The following is a 25,207-nucleotide window of genomic DNA, read 5'->3' as shown; positions in this document are numbered from 1 at the left end:
TCGACTTGCCATCAGTGGATCTTCATTATTGCATGTCCTGTTCATTTCCGAAAATGTTTTAGTAGAAAATATATGTAAAACAAAAATGTTAATTTTTTATTACTGTGTAGTTGTGAGAATTCTTTCTTCTGATTGTTTTATTCATTCATTAATTCATTCATTCATTAATCGATATTTTCAATTACATTTTTATTCCAGACATTAAACATTTTGAACTTGATCACAAAGGAAGTTGGGTTGAAATGATGGTTCCTCTGATAATTAAGCTTTTATGCCATTTCAGAGCAAATACATATTTATCAAGATATACTTCAAATATAATCAATAAGCTGAAAAATATTGAGATTTTTATTCATAGCCATATTGCCCAGCCCTAGTTAAAACAGATTAAACTAACTGTGTTTCCTAGCATATATCCATGATTACATTGCATTCTTTATTTCTCAAATAAAGAAAAAAAAACAAACATCGGAAATCATTTAAAATCATTCTCGGAATATATATGCATTGCACAATATGCTAGATTATTTGTACATAAACATCATTTCTGCATAATTTACAGCACATCTGCTCACAATCTTAGAACTTCTACTTGCTTCGGTGCGACTTCAGCTGAGCATAACACATAATGAGTGGATGTTTGTAGGCACTCTTGAGCAGGTTTAAGACAGACAAAGCAAAACGCTCTGTTACATTTCTTGCATGTCTGTCAGGGAATGAACACAGACAGAGGATCCAAGTGCAAGAATAACAATATTTATTGACAGGAAAATGCTGTACAATAACTTCACTCCAAGGGTCAGTCGAGGCAGAGGCTGTGGCGTGCAGAGTGGCGAGGCACTGGGTGGCGCAGGGCTACAGCGGGTATCAGAGAACAAGGATAATCCAACCCAGAAAACAGGGCACACGACGAAAGTCCAGAATCCAAAAACCAGGAAGAAACACACAGAGAACACGACACCGGGAACAGCCTGCAACGAACTGACAAAGACACATAAAGACATGCACAATATATAACAACCACTAACAAGACACGGCTGGCAACAGATCGCAATCAGACCATAATGGGTGACGCCCACACAATCATTCACTCACACCCAACACACACACACACACACACACACACACACACACACACACACAACAACACACGAGGGTGAGTAAGTGAATCCATGAACCGTGACAATGTCATAATTTTACATCCAATTTGCAGGTGTTCAATCAGCACACCACAAAATGGGCAGGCACGAATCGCTGGACACAGGACATTTTGCACAGATGTTAAAGTGACCATTGAACAGTCTTTAAGTAGTTCCCGGTCCTTGATGTTGCAACCCACATTTTCACACTGATCGTCACGAGGTCGAGGCCCTTTCCACACTCTCTGACACTGCCAGCAGAATTCATAGATTTTCCCGGTCTTTTCTGTGCAGAGTAAGCATTCTACGGCGAGATTGGTAGTGTGCACCCTCTGAATAAAAGTGCCACAGCCAGGACACTACAGAAAGATCAGATACAGTGATGAAGGAACAATGACAGAAAATGTATACTGTAATTATTTTCAATTAATACGATACAGGTAAAGATTCAGAAATGTACATACATCCTTTACGCTTTCAACAGACTTCTTAACAGCATTTGTTCCAAGCTTATCCTCAAAACCTATTCGCTCATTATTTGTTAGTTTGGCGGATTTTCGGACTTCATCATATGGCCATACTTTCTTACACAGAGTACACTTAAATACTGTTTCTCCCTGAAATTAAATGACAAAGCTCATAGTTAGTCATCATCAATGTTGGGGAAAGTTACTTTGAAAAGTAACGCATCCCTTAAAAAGTAACTAATTGCGTTACTTATTTACTTTTTAAAAAGTAATTCATTATGTTACTTCTGCCTAAATTTTTCTCACCTGAGCTGGGCTTATTTTTTTTTTAATAACAAAAAAAGTTCTCTAAGTTTGGGCAAATACAAAGACACTTTCACACCAAAATTGAAATAATAAGGCTGAAGGAAATGCAAATTCACTCTGTACAGTAAAGGGCGCAGCTCAAACAAACCTTTCAGCTGTTCAGCTGCCGCTGTTCTGGATAACTGAAGAATGGAAGAATACGATGCAGGAGAGAAAAAGGTTTAACACTTACTTCACCAATAAAAACAATTTTTGCTTATGGTTTAACTGAATCGTCGAAGGTCAGCAGGAAGTACACTGCTCAATAAAGTGAGATTAAATGCATAAAAATATTTGTTTTAACATGTTTGAATAATATTCTGATTTTGCATTTCACTGATTTTGTTTATTTTGAAGAACACTGAATCTTTTTTTTTATGCAAGTGAGATGAGTAAATGCATGCTCACATTTAGTCTAGAAATACAATAACCATCATGTTCACACACACCGCTTTTGCACTTATGATTTTTCTTAATATGGGGACAGAAGAGCTGTCAGTCAATAAATGGGAAAACAAAGTAACTTGTGTTAAAAAATAACTCAGATATTTTGTTGTAAATTTAAAAGTAATGCGTTACTTTACTAGTTACTTGAAAAAAGTAATCTGATTACATAACTCAAGTTACTTGTAATGCGTTACCCCCCAAAAGCGTTAATATAACATTAGAATTTTTATTTTTATTTTTTATTATTTTTTTCTTTCCTGAAGTGCAGTGAGGTGAAGATTTTCATTGGACATTTTGTCTCTCCTACACATTCTGGACATCACAGAAATAAAACTATAGCACAAATGCATTAATGGACGTATTCAAGGTTGTAGCCCAAAATTCAAGCCCAAAAACGTCCAAAAAAGCTACAGGGTACTTTCATGAGATATGAGACACCAGGAGGTTATCAAACAACACAGAAACTCTAAACTTTAAATCTTTACATGTGCTCTAAAAAGTACTAATATAAATACACTCACATCTGACAGTTGAGCTTTGCAGCAGTCTGTCAGTGTCAGCGGATCTGCGACATGACCGCAAGACATCTGAACTCTTAAAACAGCAGGGTCATTGTCATATTCATCTGAAAGATTTACACAGGCTTGATTAAAGGCATATCTGTCATACAGCATTCATTAAAAACAAGAATCATTCAGCAACTTGAAATGATTTGCTTTAGTCTCACATTCCCAGGCTATCAAAACAAAACGCAAACTGTAGGGAGTTTATTGCCTATTTTAGACTATACAATTATAATGCAATGCCATCCAAGCCATTTAAGCTATTAAAGAAAAGTAGTAGGTTATCCTATCAATGTGAATAAAACCAGAAATTGATTTTGATCATTTATGTTTAGGCTACTTTTAATTTAATGGACCAATAAATGTACTTGATTGGCCTATATAACTTACCGAGGTCGCTTAGTTTTTGCACCACTTTGACGTCTTTGTCGGACCAAGTGAGTTTTTTTGAGTTTTCGGCCATCTTCAGCAGCAGTCGATTTGTTGATGTGCTCAGTGTTTTCAGTGTCAGCTCTCTACTGTTTGATTCACTCTTTAAATGCGAAAGTGACGCGCGCGCGTGTATTCTCCTCCCCTTCACATCTGGCATTATAGCCTACAGATTTCATTAAAATGTTTGCAGTTTAAATAAAACACGGATATGGCCTTATTATGATTTTTATATAGGGCAATAGCCTATTATGATTTGATAACTCATGTTTCAACAACATAAAAGTAATTGATCCGATGTAATTCAGATGCGCATGACTTCCTTTTTACACTTCGATTCATCCGTCCTCGTTTCTTTTTCTTTCGTTCCATCAGGGAGGAGCTAAAAAATCAAATAAGGAAAGAAAAAAGAAAAAAAATCGATGCAGCATTTCAGACATGAAAGTGCTCATTGCTTGTGTCAATTTCAGTGAACGTGATAGTGATATAATTCAATCTTCTTCTGCGACCTGCACAATCTCAAGGTAGGTCTTCAATTATCAATAAATTATTTTCTATTGTATCCGAAGTGTGCACGAGACATTCCAAGAACACCATTAAACATTCGATGTAGATTAAATCGTAAACGTTTACGCCTATGTAAATGAATAAACTTCATAAAAACATACTGTTTTTCTATAAACCTAATATTAAGCATTGCAGTTTTGTATTCATCAGTATACATAATTCATTATAAGTATATTCATTCCAAACATAACAGAACTTTGATTAGAGTTTGACTTCTAAATGTAAATTAGGAATGATTGTTTACTTACATCATGCCGAAATGACCATAATTTCTTAATGTTCAGACTCAACTATTGCAACATTATAAAAACTAATGAAAAACTTAAATGCAGTTTACGGAATATGAAATGACACTGAACTTCTGTCATCATTCTAGATATTACATTAAAGACAGAAAGTTTCTGTTAAGAAACATTCCTCTTTGATCTGTGTGTTTAAATGCAATATCTTAAAACTGACATGCAACATCAAGTAAATGCCTAAAACTGTGTTAGTTTACTGTAGAAAGGTTCGTCCATTGGCCTGATTTATCCAACCCCATTTTCAGAAAAGTTGGGACACTTTTGTAAAATGCAATAAAATCTGTGATTTGTTAATTGTTTTGAAACTTTATTCAAATGAAAAAAGTACAAAGAAATTACTTTTAATGTTTTTGCTGACCGACTTGATTGTATTTTGTAAATGCAAACAAATTTTGAATTTGATGCCTGTACTACACTCACAAAAAATGTTAAGAAACAGGCAAATAAAGTGAAAAGTTATAGAAACACAGCCTTCTCAGATGCTCTAAAAGACAGTGGAAATGTGTGCTGTGGTCAGATGAGTCCATGTTTTAGTTTGTTTTGGGAAAAGTTCTCAGTCCCAAAGAAAGACAAAAGGGACCAGATCTAGATCAGCAACTGGTAGAAAAGCAAACATCTGCCATGGCATGAGGGAGCACCAGTGCAAACAGGTGACTTGCAAATGTGTGAAGGAATGCCATCAAGATGATGTCTTTTCCCAGGAAGTCCATGGTTATTAGAGCAAAACACTGTCAGGCCTTACATGCTACAACAGCATGGCATCATAGACACAGAGTATGTGTGCTTGACTGACCTGCAGTCCAGATCTGTCTCCTATTGAGGAATTCATGGAGAGGAGAGCTGAAGACTTATTCAAGCAAGAATAGGCAAAAACTCCACTTGCAAAACTGCAACAATCCGCAATTGGGAAGTGTAATGAAAAGTGGTAAATCTGTGCCAACTCTTTTGTTTTTGTTTTTTTGCAGGCATCAAATTAAGTGTTCTTATATTTTCAAAATACACTTAAGTTGGTCAGTGAAAACACTGTGTATCTTTTCTTCATACTTTTGTCAGTTAAATAAGTGTTAAAGAGAATCACAGATACTGGTTTTTATTGTATTTAAAGATGTCACAACTTTTCTGGAAATGGTGTTGTAGGCTACCTTTACCAGAATTCTACTCAATTATTCAACCATGTGTGTATTTATAGCTATCTAAAAGTGAATGTGTGAAACTTTTCTAGTTTGCAGAGAACACCACCCTGGTTGGTTCACCTGGTTTCAAACAGAGAAGAGTATAAGAGATAATAAGATTGGATTTGTGAACATGGAAAGTAACGAGCCTGCACACCTGGAAGTTAGTTTGTATTTGGTAGTATTTGGAATACTGACATTACTTGTGACAGGTAAGTTCAATTACATTTTTAAATCTTTTTAACTCATCCTCTTGTTATTCCAAACCCATATGATTTCTTTGGTGGAAGACAAGAAATTTTAAAGAATGTTGATGCTACTCTTTTCTTTAATAAAATCATTTGATGTTTAAAAAATTACATTTTTATGAAACCCTTCTGATGAGTTCATAATGGAATGTATTACTACATTTTGCAAAGTAAAAACCATAATTTGCTCTAATAACATATTTTATTTGGGTTATTACATAGTGAACATAACATTTAACCTTTTTCATTGTGCATTCAATTATATTTTAAGCTGTCATCATAGTATTGTGTTTAACATGAAGCCTAATGTTCAGCAATGTTTCCATTCTAATTATTTTCCTGTTTGTTGCTAAAATTGTTTACTTTGGTTTTATTCCCTACAGTATTATCTGTGTTTAATGGTCTGAATTGCTGCCGAAAGAGAAAACGCCACAGAAATGAACCAAAGGAATATCCTCTTGAGTCAGTGAGGATGGACAGTAATAAGAAGCAAAAAGAATATCTGCTGACAGAAGAAACTGATGGTAAAATCACATGCAGTAAAAGTCTGTTTTCAATGTATCCACAATCAACACACTCTCATGAAAGGGGAACTTCAATGGGGAACTTTTTGCTTATATGCTGAAATGTTGCCATTGGCACATTTATTACATGTCAGTCTGATGACATTTTTAACTCATTTTGGAGCATCATTTCACGTTTCCCAAAGTAAAATGTTACATTTCAAGCTAGAATTGCCCAAATAAAAATGAATGAACACCGCACTTTTTCCATAAAACAACCACTTATATCTGAGTTCTGGATCGTTGAGGATTCCTCATCTGAGGTGGAAAGTTGTACAAACCCAATTCCAAAAAAGTTAGGACACTGTACAAATTGTGAATAAAAAAGGAATGCAATGATGTGGAAGTTTCAAATTTCAATATTTTATTCAGAATACAACATAGATGACATATCAAATGTTTAGACTGAGAAAATGTATCATTTTAAGGGAAAAATAAGTTGATTTTAAATTTCATGGCATCAACACATCTCAAAAAAGTTGGGACAAGGCCATGTTTACCACTGTGTGGCATCCCCTCTTCTTTTTATAACAGTCTGCAAACGTCTGGAGACTGAGGAGACAAGTTGCTCAAGTTTAGGAATAAGAATGTTGTCCCATTCTTGTCTAATACAGGCTTCTAGTTGCTCAACTGTCTTAGGTCTTCTTTGTCGCATCTTCCTCTTTATGATGCGCCAAATGTTTTCTATGGGTGAAAGATCTGGACTGCAGGCTGGCCATTTCAGTACCCGGATCCTTCTTCTACGCAGCCATGATGTTGTAATTGATGCAGTATGTGGTCTGGCATTGTCATGTTGGAAAATGCAAGGTCTTCCCTGAAAGAGACGACATCTGGATGGGAGCATATGTTGTTCTAGAACTTTGATATACCTTTCAGCATTGATGGTGCCTTTCCAGATGTGTAAGCTGCCCATGCCACACGCACTCATGCAACCCCATACCATCAGAGATGCAGGCTTCTGAACTGAGCACTGATAACAACTTGGGTTGTCCTTGTCCTCTTTAGTCCGGATGACATGGCGTCCCAGTTTTCCAAAAAGAACTTCAAATTTTGATTCATCTGACCACAGAACAGTTTTCCACTTTGCCACAGTCCATTTTAAATGAGCCTTGGCCCAGAGAAAACGCCTGCGCTTCTGGATCATGTTTAGATATGGCTTCTTTTTTGACCTATAGAGTTTTAGCCGGCAACGGCGAATGGCACGGTGGATTGTGTTCACCGACAATGTTTTCTGGAAGTATTCCTGAGCCCATGTTGTGATTTCCATTACAGTAGCATTCCTGTATGTGATGCAGTGCCGTCTAAGGGCCCGAAGATCACGGGCATCCAGTATGGTTTTCCGGCCTTGACCCTTACGCACAGAGATTGTTCCAGATTCTCTGAATCTTTGGATGATATTATGCACTGTAGATGATGATAACTTCAAACTCTTTGCAATTTTTCTCTGAGAAACTCCTTTCTGATATTGCTCCACTATTTTTCGCCGCAGCATTGGGGGAATTGGTGATCCTCTGCCCATCTTGACTTCTGAGAGACACTGCCACTCTGATAGGCCCTTTTTATACCCAATCATGTTGTCAATTGACCTAATAAGTTGCAAATTGGTCCTCCAGCTGTTCCTTATATGTACATTTAACTTTTCCGGCCCATTATTGCTACTTGTCCCAACTTTTTTGGAATGTGTAGCTCTCATGAAATCCAAAATTGAAATGTCATGCCAATATTTGGCATGACATTTAAAAATGTCTCACTTTCAACATTTGATATGTTATCTATATTCTATTGTGAATAAAATATAAGTTTATGAGATTTGTAAATGATTGCATTCCTTTTTTATTCACAATTTGTACAGTGTCCCAACTTTTTTGGAATCGGGTTTGTAGTTTGTGGGAAATCTTCGGGTTTGGTGGGCCAAATGTAATTAGAAATTAGTTGCTGTAATTTAATTACATTTAAGCAGTGGTGGACAAAGTACTCAAGACATTTTTGCAAAACGTAAAATACATACCAAAACGTACATATCACTGCAGTTCTTAACAGAAATGAACACTGGAGGCAGTAAAACAACAAGCACTTTTAATCGTTTTCACACACAATTATGATTACAGAGCCAGATTATGGATTAATCAAGACTTGTTTTCACGTGGCTCCTTGCACAATTATGTTATGATCTCAAAACACTTTTTGCCATAGTGCATGATTTGTAAATGAATATATTTTGGAGTTTGCATCACTTACCCAGCTCCATATGTTCAGTTTTACTGATGTAATAAGTTTGCTCAGTAGCTCAGCTGATACAGAATTGTACTTTCAACGCGAAGATCTCGGGTAAGAATCCAGTGAAAGATGAGTCATGCTAAAAGAGCTCAAAGACAAGAGTTCAAAATCAAGCTAAAATGCCAGGAGTGTGTTTTTATGTCACATTTGCTTTTGTTAACACTATCGGGTAGGTTTAGGGTTTAGTGTATGGGTACGTTATTAAACTGGATGGAGCATTAAGCTTTTAGCGCCACTCATTTCAGTTCAGAACTGCGGTGATACGTACAAACTCAAATGTAATATAACTTTGCCATATTCACATTCATCTGATCCGGAAAAAAACTAAACAAGCTTTTAGCGCCACTCACTGGACATTTCACTTTGAAACTGTTGCGAAACGTGCACTAAGCATCGTATTTTGCATTTTGCAAAAATGTTGACACAGGTACTTTTTTCTAATGAGCCTGGGCTGTGATTTTTAATGTACTAAAGTATTAAAAGTAAAAAATACTGATTGATGAATATTTATTTTGCAGTTTTATTTACTCCATCCTACTGCTCAAAATATGTGGGCCATGTAATGTACTAGACACACAGAGAGAGCTCTTTCCCTGCCATTGACGGAACCAGTGAGGTTCATTCTCGTGTTACACATCACATTTAAGCTTCTGCAAGAACCAATGAGGTTCATTCTTGTGTTACGCAGCACGTTTGAGCTTCAGCAAGAACCAATGAGGTTCATTCTTGTGTTACGCAGCACGTTTGAGCTTCAGCAAGAACCAATGAGGTTCATTCTTGTGTTACGCAGCACGTTTAAGCTTCTGCAAGAACCAATGAGGTTCATTCTTGTGTTACGCAGCACGTTTGAGCTTCAGCAAGAACCAGTGAGGTTCATTCTCATGTTATGCATCACATCACATCTTGGAAATATGACCAAAATAAGGATTTTCACTGGAAAATGTCATCTGAAGGAGTAAGTAACATGTCTGCCACTTTTTTTCCGACCAGAGAAAAAAATCATTACGATAAATCGCACTGCCGATGATGATTAAATCTAGCGATCGCTTAGCTTGGATCACGTCAAACCGTGCAATTATTATATACTTTGTTCTCAAATTGTTAATGTTAACAACATCAGCATTGCGTGACTATGTGTATTCAGTGTGTATTAGCGTTACCTGTAGATTTCAATTTCTGTAGTGACTCCGCAGTCCGACGTCTTTTGCTTTTGACTACGGGTGAATCTCCAGTTGTCACTGATGATTGTCATTTGGACCTTTCTGGATTACAATCCGGCATCAAAATGATGTTTAATTATTCCAGCTGCTGTGTGAAAAGGCTATAAATGATCTGCTACCAGCAGCATCCTCACATGCCATATAGCTTACTATCTGGGACTCCTTCTTTATGTAAACAGACGTGATGTAATGACGTTGTCATGAATGTGGCCTCTGTGGCTCCCTCCGATCACCACCAGAGGGCTCCCTCACCTGAGTACTAACTTTATCACAGACTTAATTTCCCATAACCCTGTACCTGGTCCTAAATACTCACACACCTGATTCCCATCTCTAACCCTAACGATTGTTTACAGACGCAAAGACGAACGGCTGCATGCTCTAATTTCCCGCGGAAACCCACCAGTACCACCCGAATTAAAAAACATTATTACAAGCTTACCGTTGTGAATTGCTAAGGCTAAGGTAAGGAGATAGTTTTGAACACTGACTGGTTTATGTACGTGCTCACATTGATTTTGGATCATTTTTAACCAAAAAAAGTTACGGACTGCAGCTTTAAGCTATATGATTGCTGTTCTTATTTTGTTATCAAGATGCGTTTTTGGTCTGATCACATCTGGTTAACATTTAATACAGGTGGTAACAGGGTGCAAAAGATGATCAGATCACAATAGCCACATACAGAGGTAGTCAAAAAACACATGTGACCACATTGCATTTGGATCTTTGCGCCATGTGGAAACAGGGCCACTGTGTGTGTTGAACAGACTGTTAAAGTTGAAACATTACGTTAGATCATGATGAATAATATAGATTGGAATTAGGCTATATTATGCTTATTAATCTCATTTTTGATTTGCCTGTACAAACATTCTGCCATCCTCATATCTTACACAGGAGAACATGAATTTAGGACCAGAACCACACAAAGCAGTCAGTGTGAAGATGAAGCCTTCTCACCTAGAAGTAAGTATTAACTCTCTATTTTAATGATGTTTTATTAACAAAATTCGGGAGGAGCAACGTTCAAATAATCTGACTAATCATCACGTCATTTCAGCCAGCTGTGAGCAATCAGTAATCAACATGTCTACCCAATCAACATGAGTGAAAGCATATATATAGACACAGTCGACTCACCCATATTCCTCGACAGTTGTACAGCATCCCTCCACCACCCCGTCTCCTCACACTGGCCTGGTTACTTTCCTAACCAGAATACAGGGGAGTACTCTGGGTTCGGGCCCCAATACCGAGCTCGGAGCCCTCTCCTCGGACAGCACGCCAAATACGCATACTACTACTCATACTATTTACTATCTGATTGTTTGTAAGTGTGAACTCGTGAATGTTTATTTAAAATTGTTTATGTATACACAGCTGCTTTGCTTGGGTTGTGCTGTATGGTTATCTTGTTTTATTTGTTGTATTTGTTATTAATATGACTCAGATTAATAACTTCGACTTTTTGCAAAACACAACACACAATTCTCTAGGAAGAATCTTGATTTCCTTTTTCAAACACAGCCATTGTTTCTGTTCATCTACACATGGTTGATGTATTTCTTTTCTTTCGTACTGTAATACTGTATTCACAACCACAAATAGTTTGAACCAGTAAATAGTTTGGTTTCAATCTTGCTTTCGTGTTTACCATGAATTTTTCAACATCTCTCTGCCAATTACTTTCAATCTTGTACAGAAATGTATATAGGAGCTCATGAAAGAAGAGCTTTAGGTTTTGAATAACTGTGTGTATATGATATATCCAAAAATAGAATATTATGGCAAAGATATTTGCAACGTAAGGCAAATGTTTGCTTTTGAGATGTGTTTGTGATATTTTGAATGCAGTTGTAACGATCCAGTCCAAACTGAAGGCGAGATGATGAACCCAAGTGCAGTTTATTGTATCAAAGTGAACAAACAAAGCAACCAGTTGACATGAACTTGAACAGACTTGACTTGATCTGAACAGACTTGACAATAAGACTCACAGACAGCAGGGTTACAATAACAATACACGACAAAGTAGCATGGGGAAGACAATGGCTTTAAATACAAGAACTAAGTGAACACATGACTAAGACAACCAATGAGCAAGTGACACAAGGAACAAGGGAACCAATGACAGAACAGAACTCAGAAACACATGACCATAAATAACCAATGAGAACATGACACATAGACTAAGGGAGAACATGAGGAGCAAGAGAAGCATGGCACAAACAAGCAACATGAATAAAACTACAAAATAAAAGACATGAACATGAAGAACATGAACAAAACCCAAAACTATACGTGACAGAAGTGCTTCATTTTGCAAGAGATGTGAGACATTTTGCATTTTGTGTGTGCAATTCACAGATATATGTGTAAAGTTTTGGGGGAAAAAAAGAGGCAAAGTTTTGAAAACGTGTGTAAGCAGTTGAAAAAAACTAATATTTTAAAATCTGTTCCGATTTTAATTTGTGTGTAGTATAATCCCACCTTCACTTGCTCAGCAATATCCCCACTGTTGTACAACAAATTGTGTATTTTAGATAAATGGATAAACATTTTAAATGTAATACATTTACACTTCAATACATTTTTAGGTTCAAGTGGAGACACAGAACATGAGAAAAAAAAGCAAGATGAGATGAAAAGTAAACAAGTGGAATGGAAGAAACAGAAACAAGAGGAAAAACTGAGAAGAGAAGAAGCGGAGAGACAGAAACTAGAGGAAAGACTGAGAAGAGAAGAAGAGGAGAGACAGAAACTAGAGGAAAGAGTGAGAAGACAAGAAGAGGAAAGACAGAAACTAGAGGAAAGAGTGAGAAGAGAAGAAGAGGAGAGACAGAAACTAGAGGAAAAACTGAGAAGAGAAGAAGAAGAGAGACAGAAACTAGAGGAAAGAGTGAGAAGAGAAGAAAAGGAGAGACAGAAACAAGAGGAAAGACTGGAAAGAGAAGAAGAGGAGAGACAGAAACAAGAGGAAAATCTGAGAACAGAAGAAGAGGAGAGACAGAAACTAGAGGAAAAACTGAGAAGAGAAGAAATGGAGAGACAGAAACTAGAAGAAAAATTGAGAAGAGAAGAAGAGGAGAGACAGAAACAAAAGGAAAAACTGAGAAGAGAAGAAAAGGAGAGACAGAAACAAGAGGAAAAACTGAGACAAGAAAAAAAGGAGAGACAGAAACTAGAAGAAAAACTGAGAAGAGAAGAAGAGGAGAGACAGAAACTAGAGGAAAAACTGAGACGAGAAGAAAAGGAGAGACAGAAACTAGAAGAAAAACTGAGAAGAGAAGAAGAGGAGAGACAGAAACTAGAGGAAAAACTGAGACGAGAAGAAAAGGAGAGACAGAAACTAGAGGAAAAACTGGGAAGAACAGAAGTGCAAAAACCAAAAGGTAACTAATAAACTCCAGTCCAGCTGATGATCACACAAAAAGTCAAAATGAAGACTAGCTAATTTTCTGCAACTCTTCTGGTGCTGTATCTGTTCTCTCTCTTTGAGATCTACTCACTCAGATACAGCACAGGCCGTTCTTGCCCCTCGACCACCTAAGACAGAACCATGCCCAGTCCCCTGTCCAACGCATCTATCTGCAACATAAAGGAGAGATTAAAGTTAGGAGATTGTAAGAGCATCCCACCACACAGAGCAGCCTTCACTTAGGTTAAAGCCTGTTGGCACGACTCAGTCCACTGTACCAGATCTGGTGCTTCTTTTTTATTGAGATCAGTCAGCGGGCTGGTGAACTCTGAATAATTATGCGCAAACCTACTATAATATCCTGCCAGCCCCAGAATCTGTCTCACCTCCTTTTTGGTCATAGGGCTTTGGCAGGCTGCAATCATGGCTGTCTTATCAATTTGGGGACACACCTTCCCATGTCCCAAGTGGAAGCCCAGATACCGTAACCTCCACTCGCACAATTGCACACTTCCTCGGGTTCACCGTGAGTCCAGTGATCGACCCCTCAGCGATCTCAGGACAGCCCACAGATGTTCGAGGCGTCGCTGCTAATCATTACTATATATTATAATATTGTTCAGATAGGCAGTGACATACGCTGAATGGGGCCAGAGGATTTTGTCCATGAGATGCTGAAAGGTGGCTGGAGCCTCAAACAACCCGAACATAAGGGTAACTAATTAGTGTAATCCAAACAGCGTAGTGAAGGCTGTTTTTTCTTTGGATAAGGGCATCTAGGGAATTTGCCAATATCCCTTTGTTAAATTCAGTGTCTAATAAAAACAAGCTGAACCTAACTAAACTGAGGCATTGGTTAAACATTGAATTTCAACAGTGTTCGCCTTCCTGTAATCTACACAGAATATGAACGAGCCGTCTGTCTTGGGAACCAAAACTATCAGGATTGGCCAGTCGCTGTAAGACTCTTCTATTACGTCTAACTCTAGCATCACTTTCAATTCCTCCTGCACCATTTTTTTCTTGTGTCCAGGTAAACGATAGGGTCGGCTGCATGCTACAACCCTGGGGATCATTTTGTTACTGTGCTGTATAAGGTCCATGCGACCGGGCAGGGGTGAGAACCCAGGGACTAATGCGAGTGGTTTGATTTGGATAGCCGCTTCTGGTCCTAGATCGTCTTGGCCGAAACGGCTGTCACCAGCTCAGTGGGTGTCACCTCATTCCACTGTATTAGGAGATTAAGGTGGTAAAGCTGACATACATCGCCCCTGTCCGTTTGCCTGACCTCATAATTGAGATCCCCGCTGCGTAACCATAAAGGATCATTGCTACTTGGCGAGTATTTAGAACTAGATGTTGGAAGTAGCACAAAGTACTTTATCCCCCAGTGCAAATTTGCATTGCCGTGTACCCCTATTGTACAGTCGACTTTGTTTGTCCTGAATCTGCAGCAAATTCTCCACTGAGAACCACCCCAGCATGTGGAGTTTTGCTTGAAAGTCCAGGACGTACTGAATTTCATTCCGGTTGTTAGAAGGCCCCTCCTCCCAAGTCTCTCTAATGATGTCAAGCACCCCACGGGGCTGACAACCATAGAGAATCTTGAATGGGAAAAACAATAAAAAAAGCAGTCGATCAGGCTGGAGCAGCTGTCCATTGATGGTACGAACTCAATGAAATGCATTTTTAAGCATTTCATTACGAGACTGCCATCTAATTCCATCTAATTCGGGAAGAATTAGCTCTGCTCATTTACTCAGAGGCACTCTGTGATCGTCCCAGAACCACATCTCCATCCTGAGCAATGGCTTCCCCCATCCTTGGCCCTGTCCCCCAAGAGACATCCACACACAAAATCACCAATAATTGAGTAAATGCTGGCCAATCCATAACAATAATCAGTGGATGCCTAAGATGGGCCCACCTTAACCACCACCTTTACTCAATGCTTTTCCCCCCCTAAATAGGATAATAACAGGCACTAGAGAGTAGTACATTATATCCCCGTGTACACACTGCACCATAACCTTGGGGCTCATATCCAATGCCCCTTTTTGCATCAGGCTTTGATGAATAGAGGTTTGGTTATAGCCTGAATCCACCAAAGCCTAATATGTACCTACCTTAATACTTCGGAATTTAGTACTGCCCAGCTTGATTGCGGGCAGCCAGCGAGGATTCGGGACCCGAATCAAGGTCTCCACCTCCATGACTGTGCACCGGTTCTGGAAATGACCCAGGTCCCCCCATCTCCAGCAAGCTGGCCCAGGCTTTCCTGCAACCCTGGCAGCAGGAAGAGGGCCAAGAGACTGGTGAAAAGAGGGGAAAACTGTGAATGGAGGGGAGGCCCATGCGTCCCAGGTGTAAAGTCTGGGGGGACACAGAAATTAGAATGCCTCATCCCTGAGGTGGAGGGCGCGATGTTCCTGGACCTGGGAAAGGTACCAGGGTGAGAATGAAAAGGGAGAGAGGGAGATGGGCTAGAAAAAGAGATATTAGGGAGGAGCTCTGGGCATGCCACCAGGTGATTCTCTGCCAACTGGATGGCCTGATTCAGCAACGTTGGACGGTGGCACTCGACCCAATTGTCCATTCCTCATGGCAGTCGAGCGATAAACTGCTCCAGCACCACCAGATAGACCACTTCCTCAACATCGCAGGTCTGGACCATCAACCATTTGCTGCAAGCGTCCCAGCACTGGCGAAGTTGTTCGGGGGAGTGTCCGACCCGCTTGACTCGCTTGCTTGCATGCCAGCTTCTTTGTCCTGGGTTTCGGCACCAGTGTAGCAAGGTTCAAAGAGAAATGACAAAGAATTTGGTTTAGCGAGATTAATTCACAGTCTTTATTTTATTACAGTTTTTCTCAATCGATTTGACACATTTCTCCAAAGTAATGTAACTGCTCTCAAAACAGTTAACACAGTGATCTAAACACACTCTTACCCTAGCCAAACTGTTCAACTTTAATGCAAAATAAAGCGCTGCATTTTTTTCTAGTAATGCATTTATTAAAAGTAAATACTAACATCAAAACTATTGTATTGTCTATTGATTTTAGAACATTTTCAACTGTGGATGTACAAATACACCAACGGAAATACATGTTTACTGTAATGTTTTTGTTATATTGGTCATTGACAAATAAAGCTTCAAAAAAGATATTTTTAAAAAAATATTTTCAAAACTGATGAAATGCATATTTTTGAGTCATGAACAATGTTTAAACAAGTTTGTTTAAACAACATTTCAAAGTCTTTAAATTAAATTTTAACTTTTTTTGTCAGGTGGTAAAACCAAATATTTGTAAATATATATTGTATCATTGTACCACCTGACATGGAAAGTGTACCAACCTACCGATACTTAATATCAGCAGTTTTTATCAGTATTCTACAAACCTTTTCACTCTGCTACAATGATATATTGATTTCCTCTGGATGTTGCATTATCAGGCTTAATGTTATTACCTTGTCAATTCATATAAAACATCCATGTTTGCAGTTGTGCCATCCTGACATTTGAGAATATACAAATTGCCGTGTGAAAGCTTTAAATTATCTCAACTGCTTTAAAACTACTGAAATTTATACAAATTTGTTTATATGTATATTCAAACAAAATTATGCCAAAGTATTTTATTTTGAATGTCTTGTAAATAAAACACCATGGGCGGGGTGTTTTATCTCTTCTTATCTTCTTTTCCTTCTCATTACACACCCTTCCATACCCACACCACCACCTTTATACTTACACCTCTTTATTTTCCCCTTCTCTTGCATATTTTTATTCTTTTCTTGCTCTATGTATACTTTTCCTTTCATAATTTTCTAACCAAGTAGTTATCATTTTGAGGCCCGTTGAAAACATACCAAGTGCATTTGATAATATGACAAATTCCAGAGTTTTGTTTATTATGTTTGGACAAATGGTACATAAATGTTTGTGAATTGTGTAAAGACAATAAAAAAAGCTGTGATCATTTTTTCCTGATTTATTAAAGTTTTGGTTGGATGTATTAACTGTTATGAAAACATTTGAGAACTTTGTGCATAGTGTTTTGAGAAAATTATTCACATGATTTGCAATTTGTGTAAAATAAATGAAAATGTACAATCTGTTTAGGACAATTACAAAGTGTTCAGAACACTGTGTTAACTGTTTTGAGAAAAACTGTAACTCAAAAGAGAGCGGCCAGACGTTTTACAATCCAGAAACTCAGGACAATGAAAACACAGGGTAAGAATCACTCTCTCTCTCCCCCAGGTCTGAGGGATATTTATATCCAGTGTTAGTGTTAGACAGGTGTTAGTCATCATGCAGTTGAACCACCGCTCATCACCACACTACAGACTTCACTTTACCACGCCCCCCTCACCACAGACGTATTGCGGGCACTCCAGTGGAGTCTGGTCATGCCCTCTTTGGTCCTGCTGTGGCCTAATGCAACAGCTCTGCGATGACAAAGAGGAGGACGAGGCTTTCAATTTATGTCTACATGGCCATCTAGCCCTCCTGCCACAGGACATAATTTCCAGTGTGCAGGCAGAACAGATTTCAACGGGAGTGTCTCTGATTTCATGAGGACATTTCATTGATCATTCAGTACTAAATGTATTACTGCATGGTAATGAACCATAAAATGTCAAATGACAAAGAAAGTGCAAAAAGACCACTGTTTCTCCCAGATGCAGTTGCCAAAAGCACAACATGTACAACATTTCAATCAGAATTATGTTATGTTTTGAACCAGACACTTTGGTCACACAAGAAAGTCATTGTGTCTCCCTTTCTGTAAATCAAACATCCATAAACCTACTGTATATGTTAACTTTCTAATTCATGCTTCCATTTCAAAGAACATTAATGTTTAAATCACTTTGATTTTTAAAGGAAACATTGGGTTAAGAAATCAAGGGGCCACATGCTATCTGAACTCAGTGCTGCAGACACTTTTCATGACAGAAGATTTCAGAAATACTGTGGAAAGGTGAGATTATTTCATTGTATTCATTGTATAGGTTATCATTAATGCTGCTGAATAAAATATTCAGTTATATCCAGTTGTTCTGTTTTACAGGTTGTTCAAACCAATTGATGTTCACATTGCACAATTATTTATGGATCTAAAGTCTGGAAAGAGAAACGTTGCCACCACTGAGAGAATCACACCTGAACTTGAAATTAATGGTAAGGTTTGTATTTGTCATTCACACAAAAACTCTTGGAATGAAAATGTGATCAAATTCAATGGAGAATTTAAATGTTGAAAAACAATAAAAACAAAAATGTAATTCTATTATTGTCTAAAAGTGTGAATATTATTATCATTAATATTTTAAATTATTATTATTATCATCAGTTTACGAGCAGCAGGATGCTGCAGAATATTTCCAGAAGATAATGAACATGGTGAATCCAGAGATGGCTAAGGTATTCAGATCAAATATTATTCAAATCTTTATTAAAAGTGTTTTGGCTAGATGTTGCTATATTACAGGGCTGATGATGAGAAATAAGTGACACTGTAAATCTATAGAAATGTAGTCTATTGTGATGGATGAAATGGTGCTCTGCAGAAGATAAAGACAGATTAATGTCTATAAATATATTTTCAGGTATACCAGGGAGTGTTTGAGCACAAAACCATGTGTAAAAATCCAGGAAAAGAGCATCCTCTTGTGACGCGTCATGAACCTTTTTACATCATTCCCATCTGTATGGAAACGTATGGCACGGATTCTCCCATAAACATGGTAAGCATTTTCAGAGAGGTGACGCTCCTAATCTTCTTCACTATCCAGCATATTAAGGAACTTTTATAATATTTATCCAGAAATTACACATTCAACAGCATCAAATATCAGATGTCCAATTAAAAGTTTATATTCATCCATCAATTTTTGGATTTTTAATTGTTTTTTTTTTAAAAAAACAATTAAAACTAGCACTGTTTATTGTATTTCAGCAAAGCTGTTTTGACTCGTATTTTGAACCCATCAAGACATGTGAGGAGGATCAAGTGAAATGCCCAACTTGCAAAGAGATGGTGAACACGGAAATAGTGAGTCTTAACTTGTAAATGGGTTATAATGAATATTTTATTTTAGCTTAATGTATTAAATTTCGTATTTCACACTATTACATTTATTTTTTCCTACATTTATTGCATTGCTGTACACAATAGACTGACTAAAATTTTGTAGAGAAGAACCAGTAACACAGATTATGCTATATTTGAGGATGGCGAACATTTATTATAAGCTGTTTTCTCTGTTTGTTTGTTTTTTTCCTGTCAGAAGTGTGATATACATAAACTTCCTCCAGTTCTGGTTGTGCAGCTGGAGAGATTTCAACTGGATTATTACACCATGAGGTACAAGAAGAACAAGTCTACGGTGGAAATTCAGTTCCAGTTATCAGTGAAAGTATGTTGAATTTGTGTTTTTTATGAAGGATTAAAAAATGTAATTAAAATGAAAAGAAAAAAGTGTAGTATGACCAGCCTTAAATCATGTCTTCAGAACAAATAAGTGTGATTCTGTGTTTCCTCAGGATGACAGTGGAGCTCAACACCAGTATGATTTGTATGCTGTTGTGAAACATATTGGATCCTTCGTTGGTGGACATTATTATGCTGTCATCAAGTCATTTGAGGATCATCAGTGGTATGAGTTTAACGACAGCTCTGTACGCAAGGTGAACTGTTTTTGATATTTTTGGCAAAAAATGATTCCTGATGTTCAATATGTATTTTGGTAACACTTTACAATAAGTTGCCATTTGTTAACTTGAACAATACTTTCAAAGCATGTGTTAATCATAGTTGATGTTTATTTTATTTACCACGGGTAAGTGATGTAAGGTTTGCTCTAGTCAATTTACCAACCTAGTCTCATAGGAAAGGCGTACCTGTGGGAATGTTTTTGCAGGTCGCAAAAATACGTACATATCACTGCAGTTTCCAACAGACATGAACGCTAGAGGCAGTAAAACAGTAAGCGCTTTTAATCGTTTTCATACACAGCTACGATTACAGGGTGAGATTATGGAATAATAAAGACTTGTTTTCACGTCTCCTTGCACAATATTATGTTATGACTTCAAAACGCTTTTTAACAAAGTGCACGATTTGGAAATGAATATATTTTGGACTTTGCATCGCATAACCAGCTCCATATGTTTCGTTTTTCTGACATAATAAGTTTGCTCGGTAGCTCAGCTGATACGGAGTTGTGTTTAGAACAAGGAAGCCTTGGGTACGAATCCTGTGAAAGGCGAGTCACGGTAAAAGAAACCAAAACAAGCTAAAATGGCATGATTACAGATGCTATTTATGTCACATTTGCTTTTGTTAACACTATCGGGTAGGTTTAGGTGTAGTGTTGGTGGTACGTTATTTTAAAACGTAATGGGAATTTCAAATCAGAACAGTGGTGACTCGTATAAAAACCAACGTCATAAAAACGTACCATATTCACGTTTGTCTGTTCTGGCAAAAGAATTGAACACGCTTTTAGTGCGACTCAGTGGACATTTCACATTGAAAAGACAGCGATATGTACGTATTGGTACGTATTTTGCAACTCGCGAAAACATTTCCACAGGTACTTTTTTCTAATGAGACCAGGCTCCAATTTACTGGTATTTGCGCCATTATTTACTGCTCAAAAAGCACATCTTTTTTTCTTTCTTTTTTTTGAGAAATTGAGAGCATATCTTAAACCAGATGTTAATTGGCGCTGCTCTTGGTAGATTGTGCTGGTCATTTTGGAAATAATCCGGCTAATTTGCACGCCGTAAGTAGATCGCATGCAGAACTTTCCACTCCCGTTGGCGCTTTTATGGGATTGTGCTCTAGCACTAATTTGCCCAATTTAGTAAATGTTGCGCTTAATTTTGTCTGATAGTACTTTTGGACATTATAATCTTAGGAATAAAGCAGAATCCTATGGAGCCCCTAAAAGGATGCAAACATTTGCGAGAGAACGCAAAATCATTGCAATTTATTTTTCCGTCCATCTCAAATTTTTCGTAGAATCCTGATCTTTATGTGCAGATATATACATTGAGAAATAAATTAACATGTTCTCATTGTGCTCATGCATTATGGCTGAAATATCAATGCTCATGTCTTGTGGCGTGTTGTAATGTTTCTTTTTGCCTTTTCCAGATACCTGATTTAAAAAAAACCTTCCGCTGTAATGAGGCCTACTTTCTTCTGTACAAAAAAAGATCACATGAGTCAGGTATCTATTAATTGATTCTAATTTACAAACCAGAAACAAATAAACAATCTGAAGGGTATACTCAGAAAGAGACTATTCAAGGAAAATGACCTAAACAATGTTAATAGCCCAGTTTCCACTGAAATTACCCAGTACAATTTGTCCCAGGAACTTTTTTTCCCACAGACCTGTTGACGTAGGACTGCACGTGACTTTCCAGTTCACGCTGGATTTCGTTCTCCGCATATAAGCTTAATAAAGCAGCATTGTTGATTTGAATAACAACCTACTCTTACTGCACGCACCGCAACAGACTTTTAAAAGTGGTGGTTGAAGTAAAATGCTGTGTGAACTCAACCAATCAGCATATTCAGCACCCAAGGCCCACCCGCAAAAGTTCCTGAACTTTGAAAAAGTACTACCCCTCGAGCAGGGACTTTCCGAGGGGGAAAAGTTCTTGCGGTGGAAACGCGGCTAATATAAAAGATTTGATTAATACACTACATGACCAAATGTTAGTGGATATCTCTGACTAAATAAGTTGGGTTTTGTTGTAATTTCTGAGAGGTCAAATCGAAAACTTTGGCTTGTGATGACCTTCTTGAGAATTGTGTGCTTACAACTTTCTCAAGTTTGTGGAGGCCTTTTTATGTTCAGGATAACACACAGTGAGGTTTATATAGAGTAAAAATAAACAAGAAATGAGCTTGACTGACCTGCACAAAAACCAGAGCTGAACCTCGTTAATTCTGATTCTGAAAATGTATGCTTCTTAATGACATTTTAGACAATGCAATTTTATGATAAAACAAAAATGGTGTCAGAGCTGAGTGTTAGGTTTAGTCAAACAATTACATTCCTAAAGGAGCAGTTGACCCAATTCCTAAATGAATCGTTTACTCCCTCTCATGTCATCCCAGATGTGTATGAATTTCTTCTGTTGAACAAAACAAAGATTTTTAGTGGAATATCTCAGCTATTTTGGTCCATACACAGTAAAACCTCCAGTGTTAAATGAACACTATCAGTGTTAAATTAACATTGCCAGTGTTTATATAATCCACACTGGAAGTGTTAATTTAACACTGGATGTTTTGCTGTGTATAATTCAAGTCAACAGGAACCAAAATGTTTTAGCCCAAAAAAGCACAGAACACTGGAGACTACTTTTATACTACTTTTTACCTACTGCCTTTATGTACTTTTTGGAGTGCTACAACTTTGGTCCCCATTGACTTGCATTGTTTTTACACTTGTAAGATGGCATGAGGGTGAGTAGATAATGAGCGAATTTTCATTTTTGCTTGATCTATTCCTTTAACCCTGATTTCAGATCCATTATTGTGCAAACTTAAAATACTTGTGCCAAAGTACATACAGACACAGTAGATACGGCTAGCTTGAAATAAGCTTTTTTTCTTAGTTCATCTAAATAAATGTGGAAAATCTGCTATAATTAACATGTCCCACTCCCCCTTTCTGTTTCAGCTGCAATTCCCAACAAATGTGATAATCTAGATGGTGCTCAACATCCAATGAAACATTCTGAATCTATACCACAAACTGTGTCAAAAGAGGGAATAAAGCAAAAGCCTGATGACAGTGACAAACAATCAAGAAATGAGACACAAACTATATCCTGCCCTGATCTTCACCCTACACTAAATGTTCTTCATGATCAGAGAATCAGTCAGAAGATGAGAATAATGAGACTGATGGAACAGCAAACACCCAACAAACAACATCAGATGAATCTAAATCTGCATCACAATTTGTGCCAGAACAGGAAATTAAGCAAAAAACAGATGAATGTGCAAAACAGACAAGCAACGAGACAGGAGAAGATGGGTCTGGATCTGACCCTGATCCTCAACCTGCAGTAAATGTTCTTCATGATTCAGAGAATCAGTCAGAAGATGAGAATAATGAGACTAATGCAACAGCAAACACCCAACAAGCTGTTAAAGCTGTTACATCTACCCAACAAGAAGATACATCTGGATCTGACCGTGATCCTCAAAGTACAGTAAATGCTCCTGGAGATCCAGAGAATCAGTCAGAAGATGAGAATAATGAGACTGATGGAACAGATGAATCTAAATCTGCATCACAATCTGTGTCAGAGCAGGAAATAAATCAAAAAACAGATGAATGTACAAAACAGACAAGCAATGAGACAGGAGAAGATGGGTCTGGATCTGACCCTGATCTTCAACCTGCAGTAAATGTTCTTCATGATCCAGAGAATCAGTCAGAAGATGAGAATAATGAGACTAATGCAACAGCAAACACCCAACAAACACCATCAGATGAATCTAAATCTGCAACACAATCTGTGCCAGAACAGGAAATTAAGCAAAAAACAGATGAATGTGCAAAACAGACAAGCAACGAGACAGGAGAAGATGGGTCTGGATCTGACCCTGATCCTCAACCTGCAATGTTCTTCATGAATGTTCTTCATGATCCAGAGAATCAGTCAGAAGATGAGAATAATGAGACTAATGCAACAGCAAACACCCAACAAGCTGTTAAAGCTGTTACATCTACCCAACAAGAAGATACATCTGGATCTGACCGTGATCCTCAAAGTACAGTAAATGCTCCTGGAGATCCAGAGAATCAGTCAGAAGATGAGAATAATGAGACTGATGGAACAGATGAATCTAAATCTGCATCACAATCTGTGTCAGAGCAGGAAATAAATCAAAAAACAGATGAATGTACAAAACAGACAAGCAATGAGACAGGAGAAGATGGGTCTGGATCTGACCCTGATCTTCAACCTGCAGTAAATGTTCTTCATGATCCAGAGAATCAGTCAGAAGATGAGAATAATGAGACTAATGCAACAGCAAACACCCAACAAACACCATCAGATGAATCTAAACCTGCAACACAATCTGTGCCAGAACAGGAAATTAAGCAAAAAACAGATGAATGTGCAAAACAGACAAGCAACGAGACAGGAGAAGATGGGTCTGGATCTGACCCTGATCTTCAACCTGCAGTAAATGTTCTTCATGATCCAGAGAATCAGTCAGAAGATGAGAATAAAGAGACTGATGTAACAGCAAACACCCAACAAACACCATCAGATGAATCTATATCTGCATCACAATTTGTGCCAGAACAGGAAATTAAGCAAAAAACAGATGAATGTGCAAAACAGACAAGCAACGAGACAGGAGAAGATGGGTCTGGATCTGACCCTGATCCTCAACCTGCAGTAAATGTTCTTCATGATCCAGAGAATCAGTCAGAAGATGAGAATAATGAGACTAATGCAACAGCAAACACCCAACAAGCTGTTAAATCTGTTACGTCTACCCAACAAGAAGATACATCTGGATCTGACCGTGATCCTCAAAGTACAGTAAATGCTCCTGGAGATCCAGAGAATCAGTCAGAAGATGAGAATAATGAGACTAATGTAACAGCAAACACCCAACAAACACCATCAGATGAATCTAAACCTGCAACACAATCTGTGCCAGAACAGGAAATTAAGGAAAAAACAGATGAATGTACAAAACAGACAAGCAACGAGACAGGAGAAGATGGGTCTGGATCTGACCCTGATCCTCAACCTGCAGTAAATGTTCTTCATGATCCAGAGAATCAGTCAGAAGATGAGAATAATGAGACTAATGCAACAGCAAACACCCAACAAGCTGTTAAAGCTGTTACATCTACCCAGCAAGAAGATACATCTGGATCTGACCGTGATCCTCAAAGTACAGTAAATGCTCCTGGAGATCCAGAGAATCAGTCAGAAGATGAGAATAATGAGACTGATGTAACAGATGAACCTAAAT

General features: G+C 37.8%; 1 protein-coding gene and 1 long non-coding RNA gene across 2 annotated transcripts; one reads left to right on the top strand and one right to left on the bottom strand.

Moving 5' to 3' along the window:
• Nucleotides 1–742: 742 nt before the first annotated feature.
• LOC127494553 (uncharacterized) lies at nt 743–2,913 on the bottom strand. Its single transcript, XR_007924905.1, has 2 exons — nt 1,604–2,913; nt 743–1,498 (listed from the first exon to the last, which is right to left on the bottom strand). It is a non-coding gene; the product is annotated as an uncharacterized LOC127494553 (long non-coding RNA).
• Nucleotides 2,914–3,357: 444 nt separating this feature from the next.
• On the top strand, nt 3,358–23,272 carry LOC127494801 (E3 ubiquitin-protein ligase BRE1A-like). Its single transcript, XM_051860957.1, has 14 exons — nt 3,358–3,914; nt 5,482–5,643; nt 6,063–6,203; nt 10,640–10,708; nt 12,340–13,134; nt 18,055–18,151; nt 18,242–18,351; nt 18,524–18,594; nt 18,780–18,917; nt 19,130–19,225; nt 19,461–19,589; nt 19,717–19,860; nt 21,335–21,410; nt 22,878–23,272. The coding sequence occupies exons 2-14, from the start codon at nt 5,565–5,567 to the stop codon at nt 23,270–23,272; spliced, it is 2,340 nt and encodes a 779-aa protein (XP_051716917.1). The 5' UTR covers nt 3,358–3,914; nt 5,482–5,564.
• Nucleotides 23,273–25,207: the final 1,935 nt, after the last annotated feature.

The sequence above is a fragment of the Ctenopharyngodon idella genome, chromosome 14, assembly GCF_019924925.1.
Source record: "Ctenopharyngodon idella isolate HZGC_01 chromosome 14, HZGC01, whole genome shotgun sequence".
In the NCBI taxonomy this organism is placed as follows: Eukaryota; Metazoa; Chordata; class Actinopteri; order Cypriniformes; family Xenocyprididae; genus Ctenopharyngodon; species Ctenopharyngodon idella.
This window is presented reverse-complemented; position numbering and strand designations above follow the sequence as displayed.

What these genes read in the sequence shown, in the direction of transcription:
- LOC127494801 (XM_051860957.1), top strand. Translation starts at nt 5,565, where the DNA reads ATGGAAAGTAACGAGCCTGCACACCTGGAAGTTAGTTTGTATTTGGTA. An exon ending in CGGATTCTCCCATAAACATG is followed by an intron (nt 18,918 to 19,129) that starts GTAAGCATTTTC and finishes ATTGTATTTCAG; the next exon opens with CAAAGCTGTTTTGACTCGTA. An exon ending in AGATGGTGAACACGGAAATA is followed by an intron (nt 19,226 to 19,460) that starts GTGAGTCTTAAC and finishes TTTTCCTGTCAG; the next exon opens with AAGTGTGATATACATAAACT.